Here is a 23,611-nt window from a genome sequence, read left to right on the forward strand (position 1 = left end):
GACTGCCATGATCCAGATGTTATATTATGTCTATTAAATGAGAAAATGCAGGTAGAGGACATAGAACCATGCTTAGCTAATGCTCAATTCAATGAAAAACTGCCAATTAATTATTTTATAATACCTTGGAAATAATGCTAACGAGCAAGATGACACTACTGTTTTGAAGTTCACCAGTATGCATTATAGTGGATCTCGGCTGTGTTATAGCCGTTTTGAATGAAGTCTAGAACTCAACCACCTATCAGATTTGATGGCTTCTTTCAAATATGTATTTGGTGGACAGGAAATATGTAAATATAATGGTGCTCAGACTCTGCATCCACATAACAGTTCCAGAGACCATTTGATTATGTTCCCCTCAGTGATAAAAATAAACTCAGGAGATACATTTTTATGGACACTTATAGAATGAAGCTCGACTGAGAATTGTAAAAACTCTTGAAGACTTTGATCTGGGCCCAACTGAAAAGTGTGTGAGAGTCAACTCGGTGTCCAGTGGTCTGGCTGAAGAAGACCTAGAGACCCTTCTGCAATCCCGGGTCCTTCCTTCCAGCCTCATGCTACCCAAGGTGGAAAGTCCTGAAGAAATCCAATGGGTGAGTAGTGAATGCTTTGCTTTAAGGCTCAGGACCGCCTAAGGAATAGCAAAAAGAAGGGATTGGGGTGACACAGATTTTGAAAATGCATACACAGAGCAGAAAGGGGAGGAGCTGAGAAAAAAGAGTGAGTGCAAGAGACCATTCCCTTCAACAAGGAGGACCTGGCTTTGCCCAGAGTGTTCTATGGAACAACTCCACTTTTGAAATGGTGCATCTGCTTCCTAACTGGATTTGTGGTTTGGACAGAACAGCCTCCTCAATAGCCCTCTCATAGCAATCCCTAGAAACTAGGTTGCCTGAGAATTTCATCCGTTCTTCCACCCTGCCAGGTCCTAAGCCAAGGCCTCCACCTGGAAGAGCCGTGACGTAAGTGGCTCTTCCTGCAATTCACCTGAAATCATCATAGGCAGCGAGAGCACATTAGCTGCATATGAAAAAGTGAACCCAAAGAAGGGGAGGAAAAGGTCACTCCTAAGGGCAACTAGAGGAATAAACAGGAAGCTTTTAACTAGCGGTTTTAATTAGCACAGATATTATTTCCTGAACAGTTCTCTAGTGCATCCTTTTTAAATTGCTGACAGGTGTGTTTGTGTTTCATGACAGACTTTTCAGCCAATAAAAACCTGAAATGTAAAGTGGTTGGCATGTAAAATTACTTAAGAAAACTTCTGAAAGGGGCCTAATTATACTATGATTGTTTTAACTGGGAAGGGGGACTAGATTTTATTTGGGGGTTGCTATTATTCTGTAGATCTCTGTTGAATAAAATAGCATTTCCTTGTGCCATTCCAGGGCAGAGAGGCTGTGAAATATGAATGCTGGAAGTATTTGTGGTCAGCGTTAGTGGGCAGTGGTGGTTTTGAAGCCACATCTAGAATAATCTCTAAGGCTGTGGGTGCAACCACGGCAATGTGCTGAGTGGTTGTAACACCTGACGAAACTGCTCACCTTTTTTTTTTTTTTTTTGAGACAGAGTCTCACTCTGTTGCCTGGAGTAGAGTGCCGTGGCGTCAGCCTAGCCCATAGCAACCTCAAACTCCTGGGCTCAAGCAATCCTACTGCCTCAGCCTCCCGAGTAGCTGGGACTACAGACATGTGCCACCATGCCCGGCTAATTTTTTCTATATAGATTTTTAGTTGTCCAAATAATTTCTTTCTATTTTTTAGTAGAGACAGGGTCTCGCTCTTGCTCAGGCTGGTCTCGAACTCCTAACCTTGAGCGATCCACCCGCCTGGGCCTCCCAGAGTGCTAGGATTACAGGCGTGAGCCACCGCGCCCGGCCTAACTGCTCACCTTTTTAATGCACCCAGATATGACGGGTCGGTGCAGCCTGGTGCCATGGCCACTGCCAATGTGGCTACTGAGCATGTGAAATGTGGCCAGTGCAAATTGAGATGTGCTGCAGGTACAAAACACACACCCGATTTTGAAGACTTGGGGCCCCCACACCCAGAAAAAATAACAATGTAAAATATCTCAATAATTTTTATATCGATTACACATTGAAATGATCTATTGTATTGAATACAAGAGATTATTAAAATTAAATTCACCTGTCTCATTTCACTCTTTTAATGGAGCTACTAAAAACTTTAAAATTATATATGTAACTGCCATTCCATTTCTTTGGGACAGCTCTGTGTTGGATTCTTCTTGGAGAAGGCCCAGATTCAAGGACCAATATTTACTTATTAAACTGGAGTTCTTCTTTCCAAGGTTACCCTGAGAAGCTGGGAGATACTGGTTAGATTATGTTAATATCCTGGAGGGCTCTGACCCCATTCAGATATGTCTTAAGTTGATTCACATGGACTCTGGAGTCACTGTTCCCTTTTGGTTTCATAGTTAATGCCTATTTATCACCGTTATTACCCTTAATTTAAGATGGGGGCTGGGGGGCCCACCCAGCCCTCAGCTATGGCTTCTGTTTGCTGTTTGAAATCCTTGGATGTGAGAAACCTACTGAAATCTAAATAGGACTTCTAGTTAACAGAAGTCTTATTGGCTGTTTATTTTTCCCTCTCCGTTTGTATTTATGCGAAGCATAAAGCCCAGAGCCCGATGCACAACTGAAAGATGGGCTTACTTGTTTTCTTTTGTGTGAGAATCTCTTGCTCGCCTTTTGTCGCTAGTGTGGGTTCTTGTTTGACTGGCATGGCTTATTGGACTATAACAAGCGTAACTCTGCCTCCTTTGTCGTGGGACAATTCTCCCACAAATCCCGAACAGTGTGCATTCTTCCAGCACACTATCGGGTGTGCACTGGAATTGAAGGCATTGCTGAGCCCTGCGACTTTGTCTCCTCCCCACTCTCTTTGTGATTTCTCCCCCTTCTCTCCTCCCCCCACACCCCAGCCCCTCCACCTCGCTGAAATGAACACTTTACCAGGCCGGAAACATTTAATCGTCTCCTTTTGAAAAAATTAATTGAAACTTCTCCACTAGTTACCTTTTGTGTTAGTACTTAATGCAATTTTTTAAGAAAGAGGGGGAGGAGGAGGAGGAGGATGGGCTAGAATATTTAATTTTTAAATGCCTCTATTGGCTTAAAAACAAAAGGCATTACAGGTTTTTCTCACTAAGAACAGAGACTCTATTGTAAGGTGTTTACCTAGTTTTAAACTTTTTGATTTTTGTAGTTATAACTATTATTGCAAAGAATGGGGCAAGTAACTTTGCAAGTTTTCTTTTTTTTAATGAGGGGGGAAATGCCCTACTACACATTTAACAACGAAACCCCTAATATTTCACTACCGTTTTCTAGCTTACATGAGGCAAAATCATGTTTTATTTTCATTTACATCAAATACTGTGCATTTTGTCCCCTTATACCATGGCCTGCTATTTTGGTGGAGTTATTCCTCCCCCTGAAAAGTTGCTGAGGAGGTGATGATGATGCTGTCCGAGGGGGGGCAGGGGGAGCAACTGGGAATAATTCTTCATTACTGAAAGCTGTGATTTATTTTAGCCTAATTGTAAAGTTACTGCAAATTGCTCAAAAGCTTTTTAAAGATCCCGGTGATTAGATTTTTTTGGGGAGGGGGAGCACAGACGAGGAGGGGCAGCTAAAAGGGGAAATAACACCTCTAATCCCGCTTCTGGTAAATAGGCTGCCAGCTTTTCAAATGAGTTTCCTTTCTATTAGTCAGAATATTATGCTAAGCCTTAAGCATTAGTTTTTTTATGTTGCCATAGCAGCCTTATTCCTGCAGGGTGGTGACCTGTGATGATTACAGTACAAAGCTTATAGGGTCTTGAAACCCCCTTTGAAGATGAAAAGTCTTTGATGGTTTATATTTATGCAAATCTCTTAGATATGATTTACCCAACTGAGACTGAATGGAGAGATGATTAAAATTCCCTTTTCCTTTGATATCCATTAATAGCTGAGTATTCCTTAAATTTAAAATGGATATATATGTTTTCATCTTTATTTACAAAAATATCTTTATCATACCTGTGTTTCTTTTCTATCTCCCCACATCTTATTGGATCTAGATAGACATAATAGATTTACACTTTAGAGTGTGTTTTTCCCCCTTTTGAAAGGTGGGGGTGGGGGGGGAATCTGTGCAAGAGCTTTTGTATGTTTCCAGATGATAGATTTTGGAATTTGGGCTACCCCACTGGCAGCACAGAGCTAGCTGTGAACTGGTCTCATGGAAAAAATTGGCGAGCTTTGGTCTTCAAAGAATTAAACTTCCTTTTTAAGGTCTTCCTAGGTAAGCTAAAAAATTATGAAGAAAAGCCTTCTGAACAAAGGGTAATGGTGCTATAATAAATAATATGGATTCTGTGTAGAAGGCCGCTGAACACTGATGTCAGCGCTGGGCACAAAACAAAAACAGAATGGCAGGTAGAGCAAGACTGCATTGTTTTAAGGGCCTACCATTTGCATTTAAGGAACTGAGGCTGAGAGGTCTTAAGTAAATATATTTTTAGGGAAGCATTTAAACTGGAGAATCTCTCCTTCCAGTTCCAACTCCTAGGCCTCAAACTACTCCTTTGGGGAAAAAAATTGTAATGTCTTGAGGTTTTACTGTTTAGTTTGGTGGGAATTTTGTTACCTTTTTTCTTTGGTCTTTCTTCTTTTTTTTTAATTCTTTTGTGTGAATGAAAGAGGCTAGGATATTACTTCCTCAGGTCAAAGACTTAAATACTACTTATATGTCTACATTTCAGTGATTGTACATTTTTTCCCCCACTAATCACCTATGACACTTTTGGTTTTAGTTTTCAGACAAATTCTCACTATACTTAAAAGGCCGAAAACTTGAACAACCAATGAACTTAATCCCTTTTGTGGAAACTGCAATGGGTTTGCTTAATTTTAAGGTAAGACAACCGTAACATGGTTAATAAGTTAGTATTTTATTTATCACCTAAAGAGAACTTTTGTTTTCAATTTTAACATCTACTTAAAATATTTTTCTAAAAAGATTTATAAGCAAAGGAAATGTACAGCACCACTTGTTCTCTGTAACAGTCCAAAAACCAGGTTGTCAGCATCTTAGAAAACAAAGAAATTGGTTAAGCAGAAAGGGAAAGCTTCCCAGTCCAAAATAGTTAAATGAAATATTCATATATTCCTAGTAACAATTTCAATTAAATAATCACTGTGTAAATATATGCTTTGAATTATTACATTTATAGACTAAATGTACATGAAAAATTGATTTGGTCACCCTTGTGAATTAACTTTGAGTTGTTCTTTTCTATCACGTGCCTTTTCATTAGGAAATTTTCTGGCCTCTCTGTAACAACATTATCCATAATGTCTAGCAGATAAAATTATTATTTGTAAGTTCATGTACACAAATAATGTGTAGTATATTATTTTAATTTGCCACATTAGAACATAAAATATTTTCCAATATACATTCAGGAAGATTAGCTGAGCCAAGTGTTTTCAACCACTGTTGGTTGCATTAAACTACCTGCCTTAAATTCTTAAATTCATAGCTAGCTCGTATTTTTTCCCCTTTATCAGTGGGCATTTATAGTGTTTTACAAAATAAGCCCCTCATTCCACCTGACCTGTGAACGTCAACCTAGCACCCCCTTCTCAGAGTTCCTAGCCTACGTTTTTTTTCCCCAAAGGGCAGGAGAAAAGAAATCACTAAAAACAAAGAAAAAAAGGTGGCTGAACTGTACTGGAGAGAGAATGTGTGAGCAAATGCTCCGAGAGGAAACTCGGAGATGCGTGGGGCTGTGCAGGAGGACTGGGTGCAACTGTTTGGGGAGCTGCTTCCACCCTGGCCTCCTGAGCAGCTTGTTTACTCAACTAACAACAAGTTCTTCCAGCCCACCCTAGAATCCTCAGAAAATAATCAAAAGCACATCCCTTAGATGCAACCAGATGCATACAGTGATTTAATTTCAAGTGCTGTTTCGTCATTTTATTCCATAATGTACTGAGAAGCACTTACAACGCCTGAAATTAATCAACAGTGTCCCCACCGGTTCCTCATTTCTATCCCACCCACATATATTAGAAGGTCATATCTCCACCTTTCAAGATGCACAGCTATGTCCACAACAAATATCATTAATCTTTACTTTCATATATAAATGTCAAAGTTGCTTTATTAACACATCTTGGATGACTTGTTGCACTTTTATTTTCCCCTCTGGAGTTGTAGGTTTTTTTTATTATATGTCTTTAATCCTGAGACCATTTACTTGATCCTAATGCAAATAATCCAATTAGTTTGATTTTAAAATTCCATGCTTCTCTCTTAATGGTTTTATGTTTGCTATTTGAGAGTCTCTTAAAGCAAAAATAAATTTTGGAAAAATATAAATAAGATAATACAATCAAAATGAGTTTATTCAAAGTTTCTCCAGAAATTGAATAAACTACAATTTGAACATTATAACTATATTAATAAATTGTAATAACCATATGAATATAATCTATTAAGCAAAGCAAATATATACAACATACTTATCTTGGATGATATTAAATACCTTTCAAAGGGGGCAAATTTGGGCTGCGCTTTTAGGACTGCTTTCGGCTAAACTGTGTTAAGAGTCAGGTGATTCTGTTTCTGACATGCACCATGCTTCGAGCTTCGCCCTCTCATGAATGCATTTCTGTGAGACTTGGTTCTGTTCTGCTCTTTTACAGGCTGTGTGTGAAGAATCACTAAAGACTGGGCCTCAAGTGGGTCTGCTTCTAGATGCAGTCGTTTTTGGAGGAGAAGACTTTCGAGCAAGCATAGGTGTCAAAGACGTGTGTGTGTGTGTGTGTGTGTGTGTGTGTGTGTGTGTGTGCCTGTGTATTTTTTCTTCGCCCCTCGGGAATGGACATTTACATGACAATGTACATTTGCCAACCATAATGATGGTTTTTCATGACAATAGAATGGACAATACTTCCTGATAATTTAGGGCCCCTGTAGCTGTCCTGCTTCCAGAACACTATATTATTACTTCTGTTCATTTATAAAATACATAACTGATGAAAAGCCCGTTGCAGCCTCAGGCATGCTCAGGAATATATGGCACCTACTTTGCTCCTAATAAATACATTATGTGAACAACCCCACCGTTGCTTAAATATTTTGTTTTCGTATCAGTTGGAGAGCTGTCTGACTGTAATTCAAGGCAATTTCACATTTGCCTTAGTGAATTGTTTTCTACATTATATGTAGTATGTAAATATTATTTAAAATAGACCTTAAATTTCTCTTAAAATATATTTCAGAACTCTCATCGCTAAGTATTTACTGAGACACTGTGCTGGTTTTCACTGACTCTCACCGTCCCTGGAGCACTGCACTCGAGGTGTCGGGTGTTTGTCTAACTAGAGACTGAGGCATTTAGAAAAGAGGCCAAGGCCACAGAAAGCATTTTCAGAATCACAGTGACCTGCAGACAGGCACTTTCCCTGACCAGTGAGTGTCATGGTCCAAATATAAACAGTGACAGCCCCCCTCCCCACCGGATGAAAAAAGGAATTTGTTGTAATACCAGTCTTTCCAGGAGACTTTTGTGTATCCAACAGTTCAGACACACTTTTTGCCTCCCTGAAAATGAGTTCCCTTCCATTTCTGCAAGTTCTCCATCCAAACCCTGAAGCACAAGTATTTGGCTGAGAACCTCAGTTAGGACAGGCATTGTAACCACAGCACACGCAATCGCGCTCAATGTGAGAAGTTAACTGTTCCCTGCACAGCTGCTTGGCCGCCTTTCATGGTGCTATCTTTGCACTGACACTTTCGGGCGATGGTAAGAAGGAAAAAAAATACATCAGGAGTCACTTGAGACCCTGAATCTACCCCCTGAGGTGGGGGAGGGGCCTTTTCTTAATGCTTGTAGAAGCCACTATATTGAAAGGTGCCTTGCCAGTTAAACAGACACGTATGACATTTAACTTTGTCTCCACAAATCCCTCTCTTCGTTTATATTTGAATAATTATTTTGCTCAGGGGCAATTCCCAGGGAGACATAGATGTCTTTACAAACTGAGTTTTTAAAATTAACTGTCTGGGTTCGGTTTCCCAAGCTAAAGCCTCCTTTTTCTGTCAACATCCCATTTTCAGGTGCAACAAGTAGTAAAGACACCCAGGATATTCTCTACGCCCGACAAAAGATCGTTGTCATAGCGAAGGCCTTTGGTCTACAAGCCATAGACCTGGTGTACATTGACTTTCGAGATGAAGATGGGCTTCTTAGACAGTCGAGAGAAGGAGCGGCAATGGGCTTCACTGGTATGATTCTTAATGATGTCTTAGAAAACAGTGTCTAGATTAGCAAGCATTCCAGAAAAATAGAAATTTAACCAGAAATTACTATTTCTAATGTCATCAGATATCTCATATACTTATTCCACTATTTGAAATATGAAAAAGCCATGCAGGGCAAAAACCTGCCAAACACGCTGTCACGTTTTTCTTTGGCTCTGCAAGTCAAAAACGAATCACGCGTTTTAATTTCTCTTTATATTAGTTACCATCTTTTTTTCTGTCCTCTTAATCTTTTTGTTGCAGTTTTGGCTGACCCGGGGGGAGGGATGAGGCTGTTACAGAAGTGTTTTTGAGTGAATTGCCATAAAAATTTCAGTTGATAGGCAGAAGAAAAATTTCCTAAAATAGTAACTCATTTCTGAAAAATGTTGGTGATATTGTCTTTGATTTGTTGTTTTACTCATAACTAGAGTTTTTGTTTTTCTGCCACTTCCAGCCCCTCCTTTCTCTCCCACCTCTCAGTAAGTGTCTATGCACCTGGCAACACCTGCGGGCGTCGGCTGGCACTAGGATCAGCGGGTCCCTTGCAGTTCGGTCTGGGGCACAGGCAGGCATCTGTGATTGGTGTGCCCGATTACGCAGACCCCATGAGCCAGGAAGCAACCAAAAATTGTGTTTTTGCAGCACAAATATATTTTTTGAAAAACCACAATGGGATTCCATGCACAAACACGTCCAGTTACATACACACACGCACGTGCTGGCAACCATGGAAAAAAACACCATAGGCTCTTATTCTCGTTTGTTTTTGTGGTGAAAGCTCTAAGAATATTAATATAGAAATGTACTCAAGTAATAAGGAATAGAGACAAGTATCCTGATATCCCTTTTATAAATATTTTTGAAATGTACCTAGTTAGCAGTTACTGATAGAAATATTTCATAAAGTGGCCTTAAATGTAAAAACATCTTAAGGGATGATGACTTAACCTGAAATAAAAATGGAAAGACTTAAGAAGCAATTTTAGTTATATTAATAAGTTATATTAGAATTAAAGCTCTGACATTTGTTTTTGTGTTTTTAACATAAAGAGCTAAAATATCCCCTCCAATTTTTAAATAAATAAATAAATGTGATCCCTTATAAAGAAATATTTTTCAGTGATCTAAACTATTAATAAATGAATCCCCTCTACGTTTCACAGTGATTGAGAAAGAAAGGAGTCCCTTTACCACATCCATGGGCTTGTGCTTGTCGCTGGCTCTTTCCAACGACTGGTTAGGATGTGGCCCAAATGGAAAAGTTGGAGAAAAACTCCATGAAATTTATCTAATAGACCCTGATGTTGTTGGCCCAAAATGTGTGGCACTGGCTGCCAGGCAGCCAGATGTTGCTCTCAAATGGGAACTAATTCAATAAAAAAGAGAAAGCATTGACTTGACACTGGCCTCTCTCCCCATCACTCAGTACAAGCGGGGTTTCCCCAGCCTCCTCTGGGGTAAATGTTTGCTCCAGAACTTCTAAGGGAGCTTGAGAGTCTCTCCACAATACAGCACTGAATTAAATTGGTCCCTAATTCAATCGCAGAAGACAAGCTATTTCAAATCAGGTTTAAATTTCTAGACTGTGCCCAACTCAGCACGAGGAGCTTATGGACCTGGCACCATTGTTTCTCCACAACAGGGAGTATTAAATAGCAAAAAAAAAAAAGAAAGAAAGAAAAGGAGAAGAAAAAAAAGAGAAAATGGAAGCGGGGACAATGGGAGCAGGGAGGGCACAGGCCCATTGTACGCGCACGTGAACGAGGCGGTGAACCAGGGAGCCACACTCCACAGCCACGCTGCAATTTTTAGAGGGAAGGTCTTTGTTGCCCTAATTATATTTCTACAAACCAATAAAAGGTAATCAATCTGATAATGAGATGGGAGATTATTTGTAGTAGTTTTTTTTTTTTTAAAAAATGCTTTTAAACGAGTATTTTAGACCACTCATGATCTGTTTGTCCTAGTTGTTTGGCATTTAATTGCCATACCTTGGGCTTTGCGTAAGAAGAGAGGAACAGAAGGAATAAAAAGAAGCAAAGGAAAGAGGGAAGAAGGAAGGAAGGAAAGGAAGGAAGAAATGAACGAACGAAAGAACACATGCCCTATCTGAAGCAGGTAGTTGAAAGGTTTAAAATCCAATCAAAGTATTGTGTTAGCCATAACACTGATAAAGAAGACTAAGAGTTTCCTGTACTTTTAAAAATTAAGAATTTTTTAATGAGTTGTAGTTTTTAAAAGTTAGCTATAGTTTCTGTAGTCATTGTTTCACAGGGTCACAATCATGTAGATTGATTTTAAATCAATGCATTGGATGTGTAATGGCCATTAACTTTAGGAATTTTTTAATAAAAAGAAACCAAAACTAAATCTTGGAATAAAGCATTAACAGCTGACTTAGTCATTCCAGTTACTCCAGTACTACATGCTGAGAAGAAAGATTATAAATATGAAGCACTATGGGTTTTCTTTTTCGCAATCTATTGTAGAAGACAAAAACGACACCATCATACAGTTACCTAAAAGACTTGGCAGGTATTGATTTAAAGCACGATATATCAAGTGGTACTGTAACAAGGATTTCATGGTCATCAATTTTAATGTCTTCCAATTTTGCACCCTCTCGGTAACTTGTCAATAACAACTCTTCTGTATAAAATATTTGCTCTGTTCCCACATGGCATTAAAGTCTATGATACAGTCGTTGGAATACATGAGATGCAACAAAAGAGAACATCACATATGAATGTTCATAAATTTCTAAAACCTAACACATATCTTAAAATTAGCCTCATTACCAAAATATAGGTCCTTGAGAGCTATCAGTAATTTCACAGTATTTTAGGTAGTTTATGTTTGCTCCTCAAATTATAGTGCCTGTATCAAGAAGTTCCCATGAAATCTGGCTTTTTACACATCAGTGTAAATTATGCACATAAATTATGAAATTCAGGGCTAACAATTAGTAGGAAATGACTACCAGAACTGACATGCTTTATTAATAATATTGTAACAACTATTAGATTACTTAAATATAATCTCAATGTCTACTATGGAAAACAGCTTTCATTTGTCATCACTCATGTTATTTGTTCCCAGAAATTATTCCTCAAATAATTTAAAGAATCTGGATTTATATAGGTTTTTAATGTTTTATTAGTATGCCGACAGATAAGAATGAAATAGCAAACGTGAGGATGTTTTAATTATGCCATTGTAAAGGAAAGATATTGTTATATTATCTACTTAAACTCTTTTTCACAAAACATTTAAAAAAATTTTATAAACATTGTCCTTTTTTCCATTTGATAGAATAATGACAGTAACAGGAATTGACATTTTATAAAACATCAAGAATATAATTTGTATTGGCTACATGTTAAAACAACTATTTCAAAAGCAAAGCCAACTGATATACTAATATATTTAGCAGAGTAAATGATCATTAACTGTACATTCATTTTTAAAGAGCCAAATATGTCTATAACTTTATCATGTAATAAAATATAATCTCATCATTATTATAACATTAAATTATGTTGCATTTTATTAATGACCTAATTAGACTCCACACTTCCCTGATTGTTAAATTGTTTTTTTAACGACTGCCTGATTTCACTGAATCCTATGACTCTTATCTTTTGTATGATGTTTTTATTTAAAATCCTTCAAAAAGAATCATAAATCTTTTTAGAAGATATTTCTACAGAAATAAGATTTCTTGTGGGCTATTTAAGACACTATAAAGGGGGAAGTACCCAGTCTTCTTTCTAGAAGCCTAAAGGGAAAATCTGGATATGTTTTTGGATAGAAAAACTTTCTGTAATTTTCTATTTAAAAAATTTTAAATGGATTAATCTAGAGACCACAGTGTTCAAATCTTGTAGCTTACTATACTGAATAAAATATTTTCATTGAAATCCAATTTTCTATTAGGAGTTAGAAATGATGAATTATGTTCACCTAAAAGAAACAAAATTAAATATATTATTATAAGACGGTATTTGATATTAGTATAGTTGTAACATCTGCTTCTGTAAGCTTTATGAAAACTAACAGACCACTTCTAAAAGAAATCATGGAAGGTGGCATAATCTTACGAAGTAAGTAAAAGATAACTTATACAATTTAAGAAAATTCTCATTTAACTTTTTCTACTTCAGCTCAAAATAATCGCTCTGATTTACAGACATTACCCTTTAAAGTCCCAGCCAAAGCAGTTACTCAACGAGCTGCCTAGTCAATCCACCTGTAACTAAAAATTAGAGATTATCTGCGCTAAAGTGGCATTTCTATAGGATCGGAAACAATTACTTCCGTTGTGTATTTGTTATGTGGTATTCTGGAAAAGCCTGTCTGATTGCAGTTTTTGTTTTGTTTTTTTGTTTTGTTTTCTAAAACAAAAAAAATTCTAATTTTGTTATTTAACATACAGTCTATGAGGCATTCAGAAACCTCACTTGGTAGAAACATTCTGTTTGAACATCTGTTTGTTGTTTGGTGGTTCTGGTGTTATTAATCTTCTTGTAGGTAAGCAGGTGATCCACCCTAACCAAATTGCTGTGGTCCAGGAGCAGTTTTCTCCTTCCCCTGAAAAAATTAAGTGGGCTGAAGAACTGATTGCTGCCTTTAAAGAACATCAGCAATTAGGAAAGGTAAATGTTTTGTTAATGCCTTGGGTGAAAGTGGTGTTTAAAATACCATGGGGAAGAAAGAAAAAAATATATGTTGTTTGAATGGTTTAAGAAAACTCATTGTATTTGGGGAGAGCTGGAAGAGGAGGAGGGAACATTCATCAGTGAGAAAATTGTTTAAGGTAGATTTGCCCTGCCCATGTTCCTAAATATTTCACTAACTGGCTATCAAGTCTCTCATTTTATTCTTTTCATAAAATGTATTGACAGCCTTAGAGAAAATAGAAGTCTGTTTAGTTTTTCTCTATAGACTTCGATGCAGCATTCATATGAAAATAATTTTAGATCAAAGTGAGAACAAGCAGTAATGAAATAAACACAGTTTGACCAAATGGTTCTTGTGGAGGAAAGAAATAAATTTCAAGTTATTTTAATTTGGGGGAAAAAAAGTACAAAAATCTCCTCCGGTTTAGTCATTTAAGAGTGGGAGGTTGTATATGTGTTCGTACCAATTTCTGGACCTGAGATTTGGATGGAATGGGAAGCAAATTAACACTGGAGTACGGTTGTTCCTAATTTAGTGCATCATTGAGCCTCGCGTTTCCTGCTCTGTGGGTTTCTGCTATGTAAATATTGCAGTGGTAATGCACAATCTGTCTCCACTTTGTGCCAGTAACACTTAAATTAGGTGTCGCCTGAAGGAAGATTTTATGCTAGTTGCAGCATTGTCAGTTAATTATCTTAAAGGTTATTTGCAATAATACCGTTTGCCTCTTTTTAAGAGGCTAGGAGGGAAAGTTGCATTTATAAATCTATCCTAGAGGTAATCTCTAAACTCAGCCTTGTGACTTCCAAAAGGAGTGAAGTTTTGATACCTACGATGCAAAATTACTTAGGAGAGAAACAATATTGAAAAATTATTGAGGTTCTAAATGTTAAACATTTCCCCCTCCAAAAAAATAAGAAGAAAGAAAAAACACTGGCGTTCAGTGGTGAACCTGTGACATCCACGTGAGAAGTGTCCCTTGCACTTTTCACTGGCAGCAAGAACACCTGAAAATCCCAGGACTTGCCAAAGTGGGTAATAGTATTAAATGGGTCACTCCCTAAGGATTTCTGCCTTCAACCCCGACCATGCACACATGCTCACACTCACACACTGGCAAGGTTCTTCTTTGCACAAATTCATACTTAATATCCAAAGGCAGAATATGTGACATTGGAAACATCCGATTTGGACTTCTACCAATTTCATGATAAATAGCATCCTTTCATTTTGCATGAGCAGTAACCATCAAAAAATAATGCATTTTATAGAAAAATATTTTTAAGTCAACATTGTGTTTTATGTACATTTCTATATCTTAACCCAAAAATCAAGACCCCCCCCCAATGAATAAACACAGATATTTACCTAAGGAGAAGAGCCATGGACTCTCTCATTCACACATGCAAATAACTCCATCCACTCCCCTCTCTCACACACTTGCCTATGCACAGACACACTACATGCTCTATACCTCTGCTGTGTACCCTTTGCCAGCTGAGGATATACATGTGATAAACACTTCCTAGTGAAATAGTAAACTGAGGCACCATATGGACCATTCAAATGACAGACAGAGTTCCAGGCTGGACCAGCACTGCCTCCAAGACATGTCCAAACTAGGTTTTACACTGGGTAGCAGCATCAAAGGAGGCCACTTGGCACTGTAAGCAGATAGGAGTATGGGAGAGGTTACCCTAAATTTCAGTAGCCAGCAAACAAAAGTCAAACCAGAAACACATGCTTTTCTGGCATTTAAGTTCTTAAATGAGGAAAACTACCCTTTTCCCATTGTATCTTGAAAAGTGTGGTTCTCAGGGAAAATTGTTCCAAAGTTACCCATGCATTTTGATGATGGCAACTTAAATGTTAAATTCTGAACTGGGTTTTTTTTTTTTTTTTTGGTTTTTTTAAAATAAGAAATACCCTCTTGTTGGGGTATAAGCTTGTACAACAGTGTGGCAGGACAGCTTTTCTTAACACAGAACCACAGAAATTAGAGCAGAGGGGAGACTAACTATTAGGTAATTTCTTCCCTGCCCCATTCATGGAGGTTTGTTTCCTACAGCAAATTCTCCTGGTGCTTTGTCCAGCAAGGTTGAAATGATTCAAGTAATGGGGCTTCCAGTAGGGACATATGGTTATTTTATCCAGTTAGCATGTTTCTTTCACTTTGCCTATAAACTGGCTGGTCACAAAAATTGGATCTGCAGGTAGGTGACTCTGGGTCTTGAGGGGATCTTAGGGTTTAAATAATGTGGGTTCTGTTTGTAAAGATTTCATATAAATAGGTTGCTCAGTTGTATAAAGTATTGCTTCCAACAAACATCTAATCTGTTTTATTTCAAATGTGAATCACTAACGAAAACATGAACCTTCAGATACTTGTCCAAAGCACAGATGACTCTCTCAAAGATGGAAAACTGATGGTTTGTGTCCTAGTGAGACACTCATAAATTTCTAAAAGACCTTTTTTCCCCCCTGATGAAATTTTCATTCAAGTAATGCTTTTATGTAGAAATGACCCAAGAAGACAAAGTTACATATCTTTGCCTTTCTCTACTTCTTCCTGCTCCCATCTTAAATCATACTCTGCCCAAAGACCAAAAGGTACAACTGAAGTTCACAGCTAATGCTGGGTCATTTGTGTTGTCTATAGTAGTAATGATAATGATTATTATTATTCAAAAATAAAAGTCCTACCTTTTCTTTCTGTCCTCTCCAAATGACAAAATTCAGGGGATTATTTAGATCATGAGCAGATAGATTACTGGGGGTCTGGTCTTTGGTGTCACAGAATTTTTATTTCATTTTAATTAAAAGTCCTAAGGAAATTAAAAAGTTTAAAGTCCTTAGTGTCATGTTGGGTGAAAAACACTTTACATAAAAACAAATAATCATGAGTTCATATAATCTATCACTATTTGGCAGGTAGTGATACGTGCGGCTGCTTTGTGTCAGGAAACTGAAAGATATTTTCAGGCTAAAGAATTTTGCCTGGCACAGCAGTCCCCACTAATGAGAATTAGGGATGTAGACTCATATTAGGGACTCCAGGTTATCTTCTCTTATTAAAACTTGTTGGAAATTTTATTAAATATTCCACAAATCTATGCTCCTATGTTAATTCCCATAAACTATTTTTAATTTAGCTGACATCAGTTGTGAGGTCTACATCCACAATATTAATGAAACTGACTCTTTCTTCCATCCTTCCAGAAAAATGTGTTTTGAGATACAACCTGCTTGTCATTAATTATTTTAGTTTCAAATTATTTGGTAAAATACTTTAGACAGGATAAATCATTTCCATATGATTTGTTTTAAATTTATAAAGGATTTTCTTAAAAGTTAATTCCATTTTTGATGTCATTTCTTATAATGTGATTCCAATAATATTTGAAAATTCTTTTTTGGGGGATCCTTTGCTATTTTTCTTTATTGCTAAATGTTTCTCTTTAATTTCAGAATATTACAGGGGTACAAATGTTTTGGTTACATGGATTGCTTTTGTACTGCTTGAGTCAAAGTGAAAATTCTTAATTCAAAACTGAATTTAGCATTCCTTATTAAAGAAATATGATTTTATCAGTTTTTTATCAACTAAGAATTTTATATAGTATGAAAACTGGTTAGTTAAAATGAAAACATCTCAAGTAAATAATTAGTTAATATTAACTGATATCAATAGAAATAATTTGTATATAAATACATATAGCATACAGATTCTTACAACATATATGCATTCAAGTATTATGATCTCACATCTGTCTTATGAACTTAGTGCTAATTTTTTCTCTTTCCAAATTCATCACTTCTTAGGCAAAAATGACAGCTAAAGGAAACAGTTGATTTTTTTCAATGATCACTAATCACAGGAAATCCTAATATAAGAATTTACCATTTCTTTCCAAATGGAGACTCTGACAGAAAAATGTGAATGAATAGCAAAATGTATAATATGTGATAGAATTTTAATGGTACTTTGCTAGAATATTCATATTTCTGCAGTATCTGGCTACACATTTGGCTTTGCTTAATTTTCAGTTTTCCAAACACTCTGTTTTATTCATATCATGACTATATAAGCACTTTATTTGGTTTTGGAAGGATTTCACTTTTTCAATATTTTTCGTTCATTATAGCTTCACAAGCTGGCCAAAGACCAAGGAAGGGGAAGTGTTCATCTTTAAATCCTAGGTTCAGTTAACAATTATAAAGGTCAAAAACAAGGTCGCTACCTGCCATAACAACTGTAAATACCACATATAACTGAAACATTCTAATTTCACTCATGAGAGAACAGTAGTGCAAATTAATAAGTTTGCATTAATAAGCACATCCTCTACTGGAGTTTAAGTTTGGAATTTATAAAAGAAGGAAAAAAGTTTTTTCCCCTTACGTAAGTCTTTTCATTTAGAAAATTTATAAACAGTTAATAAATCCCCCCCATAGTGAAAGCAAATAATTTTCATAGGTATCTGATTTCGGCTCGCACACCTTTCATTTGTGTTTCCAAACGCAGGGCTTTACAAAAGAAATACTGTTTGTTCCAGATGGCCTTCTAGAAGGCTCCCTGAGAGAACTCAGGAGAAGTCTCTCTAGCCAAAAATATTGTTTCCGCTTATTCAAGTGCCAGAAATCCCACTGCCACTCTTTCACGCAGATCACATAAACCATCTAAAGATTTGGTTGTTGTCTTTGTCAACTGAAAGGGTTGATTCCACTAATAGACGGCAATGTATCCTCGCACACCCATCAGCCCCCACCCGCAGCCTCCCCTGGATTTGTGAGCAGGAACACTAAAGTCAGAACCCAGCCATGTCTAGTAAAAATGAAAGATGAAGGGACATAACTCTACTTTTTAGATTCTTAGTAATTGCATTTCTCCTTTTATTTCCTTGTTCATTTAATATTTTCAGAACTATATTCCATAATTTTGATTTTAAAAAGTCCAGTTCTTAGAAAAGGTGAGAGTGATGACTTTAAGATTGGTTTGATTAACACCAAATTGCAAATTTTTAAACATTTAAAGCAGAGTAATGAAATTCTAGTGCTGATCATATCCTATTTCACATGTTTTTATAGTGGCAAATGACTAGTTCAGTATTAGAGGATAAGAGTTTTTTTAAAGTAGGTTAAATCTGATACCTTTTAAAATTGCTTGCCTCATCCTTAATTTGTAACACATTCTTAAGGATATTTTAATGAAAATATGTTTTATTCTGGTTTATATTTCTCAGGATTTTTTTCCTCAATTTCAGTTTTTAAAAATGTCATTCTTTTAGCTGGATGAAATCTCAGAAATCTTCCAGTCAAATCCCTTCAGTTTATAAAACGCAGCAAGGGTTCAGAAGTTGCCCAGTGTCACTCATGGCCAAGGTGGTGATAGAACTGTGACCAGAACCAGGGCTCAGTTTGTAAATAAAGATATGACCATAGTTAGCATTAATGTGGTTTTAATTGGGTTTCAGTGAATACCCATGCTAATGACCGAAACGAGATAGAGCCTCAAAAAAGTATTCAGTAACAAAGCATGAGTTTGGGTATTTCCGATGAATATCTTTTGTTGGGCATGAGCAGAAACGTGTCGGCGTGCCTTCCCAGCGTTCCCTGCTGTCATTCCCCACGCCGCTCCCTCCTGACCAGTGCTGCCCTGTCCTTGTCCCCCAGGAAGGCTTCTTGGCTCTGTTCACTGCAAACCCCATCCGTGTTATTCGTTATCATTCGTTCAATCTCCCAAAGTGGACTGGATGCTCCCAGGGGAGGATGGGGGAGCCTTCGGCAAAGAGGACAGATACAGCCCAGAGCTCAGTTTCCCCTCGCTTGGAGGATGGGTCACCAAGGCCATGTTCTCAGTGCCGTCTGTGCCAGCACAAACACGCATGGCTCACGGTGTCTGTGACGGCAGGATCCGAGCAAGGGCCATGAAAGAATCGTTTTGCTCCTTGAACATCTCTCTCTCTCCCTCTTCCTCTATTTCCCCCTCTGATGTACGTGTCTATGTGTATGTTTTTCCTGTTCCCCCTCCCTCATTCTCCTTTCCCTGAATTCTTTGTCTCCTCTTTTTCTTTTTTTCTTTTTCTTTATATCTTTCTTTCTCACCACCTCATCGTCCCACCCTCCTCCATCCCTCGCCTGCTCTCCTTTAACTGATTATAATTGAGAAGTTCAGAGCATCCTTTTACTTTTTTTGTTGTATTTATTAAGGAATTGTGTCATTCTTTTTTGTATTAAAGCTAAGTAAATGGGATTTTTATTTTATTAAAAATATAAGTCAAGCATTTCTATAATTCTCTAGTTTTTTCCACTTTCGGTTAGTGGGCCTCAGAAAAAAGTGAGGCAATTTCTCACCATTCCCCTAGAGAAGAAAGAATTCTCTCTGCTGTACCAGATACCTCCCTGCAGAAATAGGTACACAAACACATTTTGTAGAAACTACTTAGCAAACTGGTTCCTACCTTCTTGATGGTGCTAAAAAGAAATAATCGATATGCTTTTAACAGTATATATAAATACTTTTGCTGCCTTCTAGAAAAATTGAAGGAAAATTTTTTTCATCAGTTACCTCATTGGTTTTTATTCATCAGTTGTACTTTGAAAAATGTATCAATATTTTAGTAAATCTTTCAAAGTGTCTTCTAGTTAGTGTCAGCTCATTTAGATCTGTTTTCCCAAGAAAGAATAAGCCTATAGTGTCTAAGGCAGAGGAAGTTTAGTATTTTTGGTCTTAGCTGCAAACTGCTATAAATGCATTCATTGTTTGCTTTTCTCATAGGCAATAGCAGCTTAAATTTGAAGTGAAATATTTAAAATTAAATAAAAATATTTAAACATTTGGCCTGTTACACATTTATCTAGGTTTTAAAAATAAAAAAAATTTAAACAAGATTTCTAGTTTCAAGGAGAAATCTGAGATGGAGGTGATAGTTGCAGAAGTCTATATAATTACTAAAAAAATCAACAAATTATACACTTACAATGGATGAATTTTATGGTATGCAAATTATACCTCAATAAAGCCATTTAAAAAAAAACTCAGAAAATGAAGCACAAAATTAATTCGCTGGCAAATGTGATAACTCCTTTAGATTTTAACATGCTTATAAATCCAATTGTTTTCACCTCACTAGATAGCTTTCTACATGGCAGACTTGGTTTGATTTTTCCAGATTTCCTTATCAAAAAGTATTTAAAATAAAAACTTGTCTATTTCTGTCTGAACATTCTACCTAAATATTTTTTTAAGATAAATCTTGCTGCCTACATGTTGTAGGCTCTGAAAAGAATTTTAAAAGTGAAGGCACCCTTGGTCCCCTCAATTAGTTTTTAAACTAAGGATGGGAGGGGTGAGGTGGCTCACACCTATAATCCTAGCACTTTAGGAGGCTGAGGCAAGAGGATTGCTTGAGGCCAGGAGTTCAAGACCAGCCTGAGCAAAAGTGAGACCCTGTCTCTACTAAAAATAGAAAGATTAGCCAGGCATGGTGGCATACAACTGTAGTGCCAGCTACTCGGGAGGCTGAGGCAGGAGCATCACCTGAGCTCAGGAGTTGGAGGTTGCAGTGAGCTATGATGACGCCACTGTACTCTAGCCCAGGCGACAGAGCAAGACTCTGTGTCGAAAATAAATAAAGTAAGTAAGGTTGGCTCTGGTCCACTGAGACCCTCCATCTGGGCAAGTAGGTGACTCAGTGCTGGTTCTGTGTTAAAATACTTGGCCCAAACATTCACCTCAGATCTCCTCCCTACTGTTCAGTGCCTCAACTTTTATTGCCTCACTCCTGCCAAACCATCTTCCAAGCCTTCTTGTCTTTTCTTTGACTTCCTGAAACTCTTGCTAAAGACCCCAAATTAATCTTACCAAGTACAACACACAAATCCGTTTTCCGTGTAGTGCTAAAGCTAAATAATTTCATGCTTCCTTTTTAAAAAGCAGAATGTTAACGCTGTCTATTCATTTTACATCCACTCAATTCCCACATTCCAAGGAATTTCCTCCTTTTTAACAAACGCATCTGGCCATGCGTCTTCCCTACACCTCTTCCTTTTCCTGTCCGCCACCTGCTAAAAAGATTCTGCCCTCTGTTCAGTGCCTCCTCCACTGTTAGGCAGGCTCCCAACTGCAGATCACCTACATTTGATTGTATCTCCTCCAGCTGATACTCTAAGTTTTTAAATTCTTAAAATGTATTTGTTTTCCTACTGATGTTCTGCCACATATGTTGCACACCTGAGTCTAGCTTCTTAAAAAGATGCCTATATCTGTGATTTATTAGAGTTTAGAAGGGACAGGAAGCTTCAGGCATGAGTCTGCCTCTATGCATTGTATTTTCAAAAAGACTGATGTCTCTCAAACTCTTGCAGCTCTTAAAGCTACTCTGAAATCATAAAATCTGGTTATAATTCAAATGCTCTGCTTCTTACTGGGCCTTTCTGGGATAAATGGAATTAAATAATCTAATAATAACAGTAGTACTGGTGGCACTGGTGGTAGCAGTAATCCTGATGGCAGTGATCATGGTAGTTAGTGGTAATAGTAATCAAAGGAGAAATTACAGTACTGGTAATGGCAGCAGTGGCAGTCATGACAGTGGTATGTCACAGCACTGGTGACAACAATGGTAGTGGTGGCAGCAGTAACACCTCCCATTTGCTGAGAGCCACTGTGTGACAGGCCATTACTTACATTATTCAATCCTCACAAGAACCCTGCAAGAGAGGCATTGCCACCCCGATTTTACAGATAAAGAAACTGAGGCTGAGCAATGTAACTTTACTGGCTGTGGATTGCACAGCTAGGAGAAGGCATTCCTGGATTCAAATTCAGGTGTAGCTGAGCCCAAAGCCCACGTTCCTAACCTCGGCTTCAAGCTGCCTCAAAGGGAAAAACTCAGAAAAAAGCAAGACCCTTTTCCTCTGGGTGGCTTTGTTACCGTTTCATTCCAGCCATGGATACTGAATGCCACCTCAGAATATGCCCATCCCTGAAATTTCCTATCTCTGTTCGGTGGAAAGTCACAGGGGGGCTGCGTGGAGCAGATGGTCCCCAGTGTCCTCCGAGGCCAGCACTGGCCTGGCAGGTAGCTCCGTACCTGGAGCACAGGCGGCCCCATTCCGCGCCCCACTGATGGCTCTCTGCTCTGCGCTGCTGTGAAGCCGGACAGCTACCGGGACGGCGGGGCAGGCTGGGAGGGAGAAGGAGCTTCTCCAGGCTCTTCCACCTTTCAGAGTTGGAAGAAGAATCCACTAAGCTGCCCAGGGAACAGGATCCCCCGCATCCCACACCCCGCACCCCACACCCCTCCCTGGGCCTGTGCTCTGAGGCAGGCACCGAGGGCTTCCCAAGCAGCTCGACATGCTGCTCCTGCCCAGTCTTTCCCCAGCTCCCCAGTCAGCTGCAAAACGAACCCCTTCAGATACTCCGACTGTAACATTCTTATGAATCATTTAAAGGGCTTCCCCATCAAAGGCCACGGAATGTCATCTGTCTGAATTCCAGTGATAGTGGTAACGATAGATTAGCACAATGTGAATTGTTGTCCGTGTTGAATGACTTCAGTTGAACTTTCAGAAATTTCACGTAGAGATACGTTAGCATCTGTAAATTATCTGGCAATAGGAGTAAATGGCTCCTGAATTTTAATTCAAAATATTATTAAAATATCTAGCAAATTATCACCACAATTTAAAGTGTTAAAAAAAGAAAAATATATTCTCTATTTCCGAAGTCTTCGGTAATATTCTTTTACTATCTTCATGACAATTTTTAAAGATGTTTATCCATCAAAGGGTTACTGATATTCAGAAGCATATACAAGGAAGGATCAAATGTCACTGCCTTTAATCATTCTAACAAATGCTTTGAGTGTTTTTAAGACTTAAAATGTCACTCACATATTTGTATTATTGAATTTTAGTGTTTATGATATCATAATTATAGTAAGAGCTTTCAAGTGGAAACTCAGGCTAAAATTGTTACATTTCAGTTTTTCCCAAATTCAGTTGTTAAAACTGCATTTTCACATATTTGCCTAGCTGGACATTATCTATGTATTTTTATTTTTTTCAGCCTCATCCTAAGTAGTGTCTCTGAAATAACAGTTTATATAATGTTAGTTATTTTTATAAATAATATCAAAATACAATTACACATAGTATATACAAAATAAATGTATAACTGTACTATGATTTTTTTCTATAAGCATCTCAAATGCTACAGTTACCAGCCCTACTTGGGGTACACTGATTAGCGGCAAGAGTTTAAGATTCGGTGTGAAAAGCCTTAGATCCTAGTCCTAGTCTCCTCCTAAGTTCCTTTAAAAGGTTAACTGATACCAAACCCCAGTTTTTGCATCTGTGAGACTGAGATAATCATGCCTTCCCTACTACAAGTGAGAAAATGTCTTTGAAAGTATATTGTAATACTATAAAGTACTATCAAATGAAACCTCTTTTTCCTTGGTAATGGGTCTTCCTAATAACATTGCCCTCCTGCAATACTCCAGGGTTATTGAGGGATACAGTTACCTAGAGTATAGGCTGTAGGTGCTACAGGGAGCTTCATATTTCCTCCTCAAGGGAAAATTACATCC

The 23,611-nt window shown here is 37.8% G+C and overlaps 1 protein-coding gene across 1 annotated transcript in view; it reads left to right on the forward strand.

Moving 5' to 3' along the window:
* CLYBL (citrate lyase beta like) overlaps positions 1-23,611 on the forward strand; it is a 107,254-nt gene that overhangs the window by 75,948 nt on the left and 7,695 nt on the right. Inside the window, exons 3-7 of the mRNA XM_012644432.1 lie at positions 411-599; positions 4,837-4,938; positions 6,734-6,827; positions 8,151-8,318; positions 12,867-12,991. Of these exons, the coding sequence (XP_012499886.1) occupies positions 411-599; positions 4,837-4,938; positions 6,734-6,827; positions 8,151-8,318; positions 12,867-12,991 (678 nt within the window). The remainder of the gene's footprint in view (positions 1-410; positions 600-4,836; positions 4,939-6,733; positions 6,828-8,150; positions 8,319-12,866; positions 12,992-23,611) is intronic.

The sequence above is a fragment of the Propithecus coquereli genome, unplaced genomic scaffold, assembly GCF_000956105.1.
Source record: "Propithecus coquereli isolate 6110/MARCELLA unplaced genomic scaffold, Pcoq_1.0 Scaffold212, whole genome shotgun sequence".
NCBI classification, from domain to species: Eukaryota; Metazoa; Chordata; class Mammalia; order Primates; family Indriidae; genus Propithecus; species Propithecus coquereli.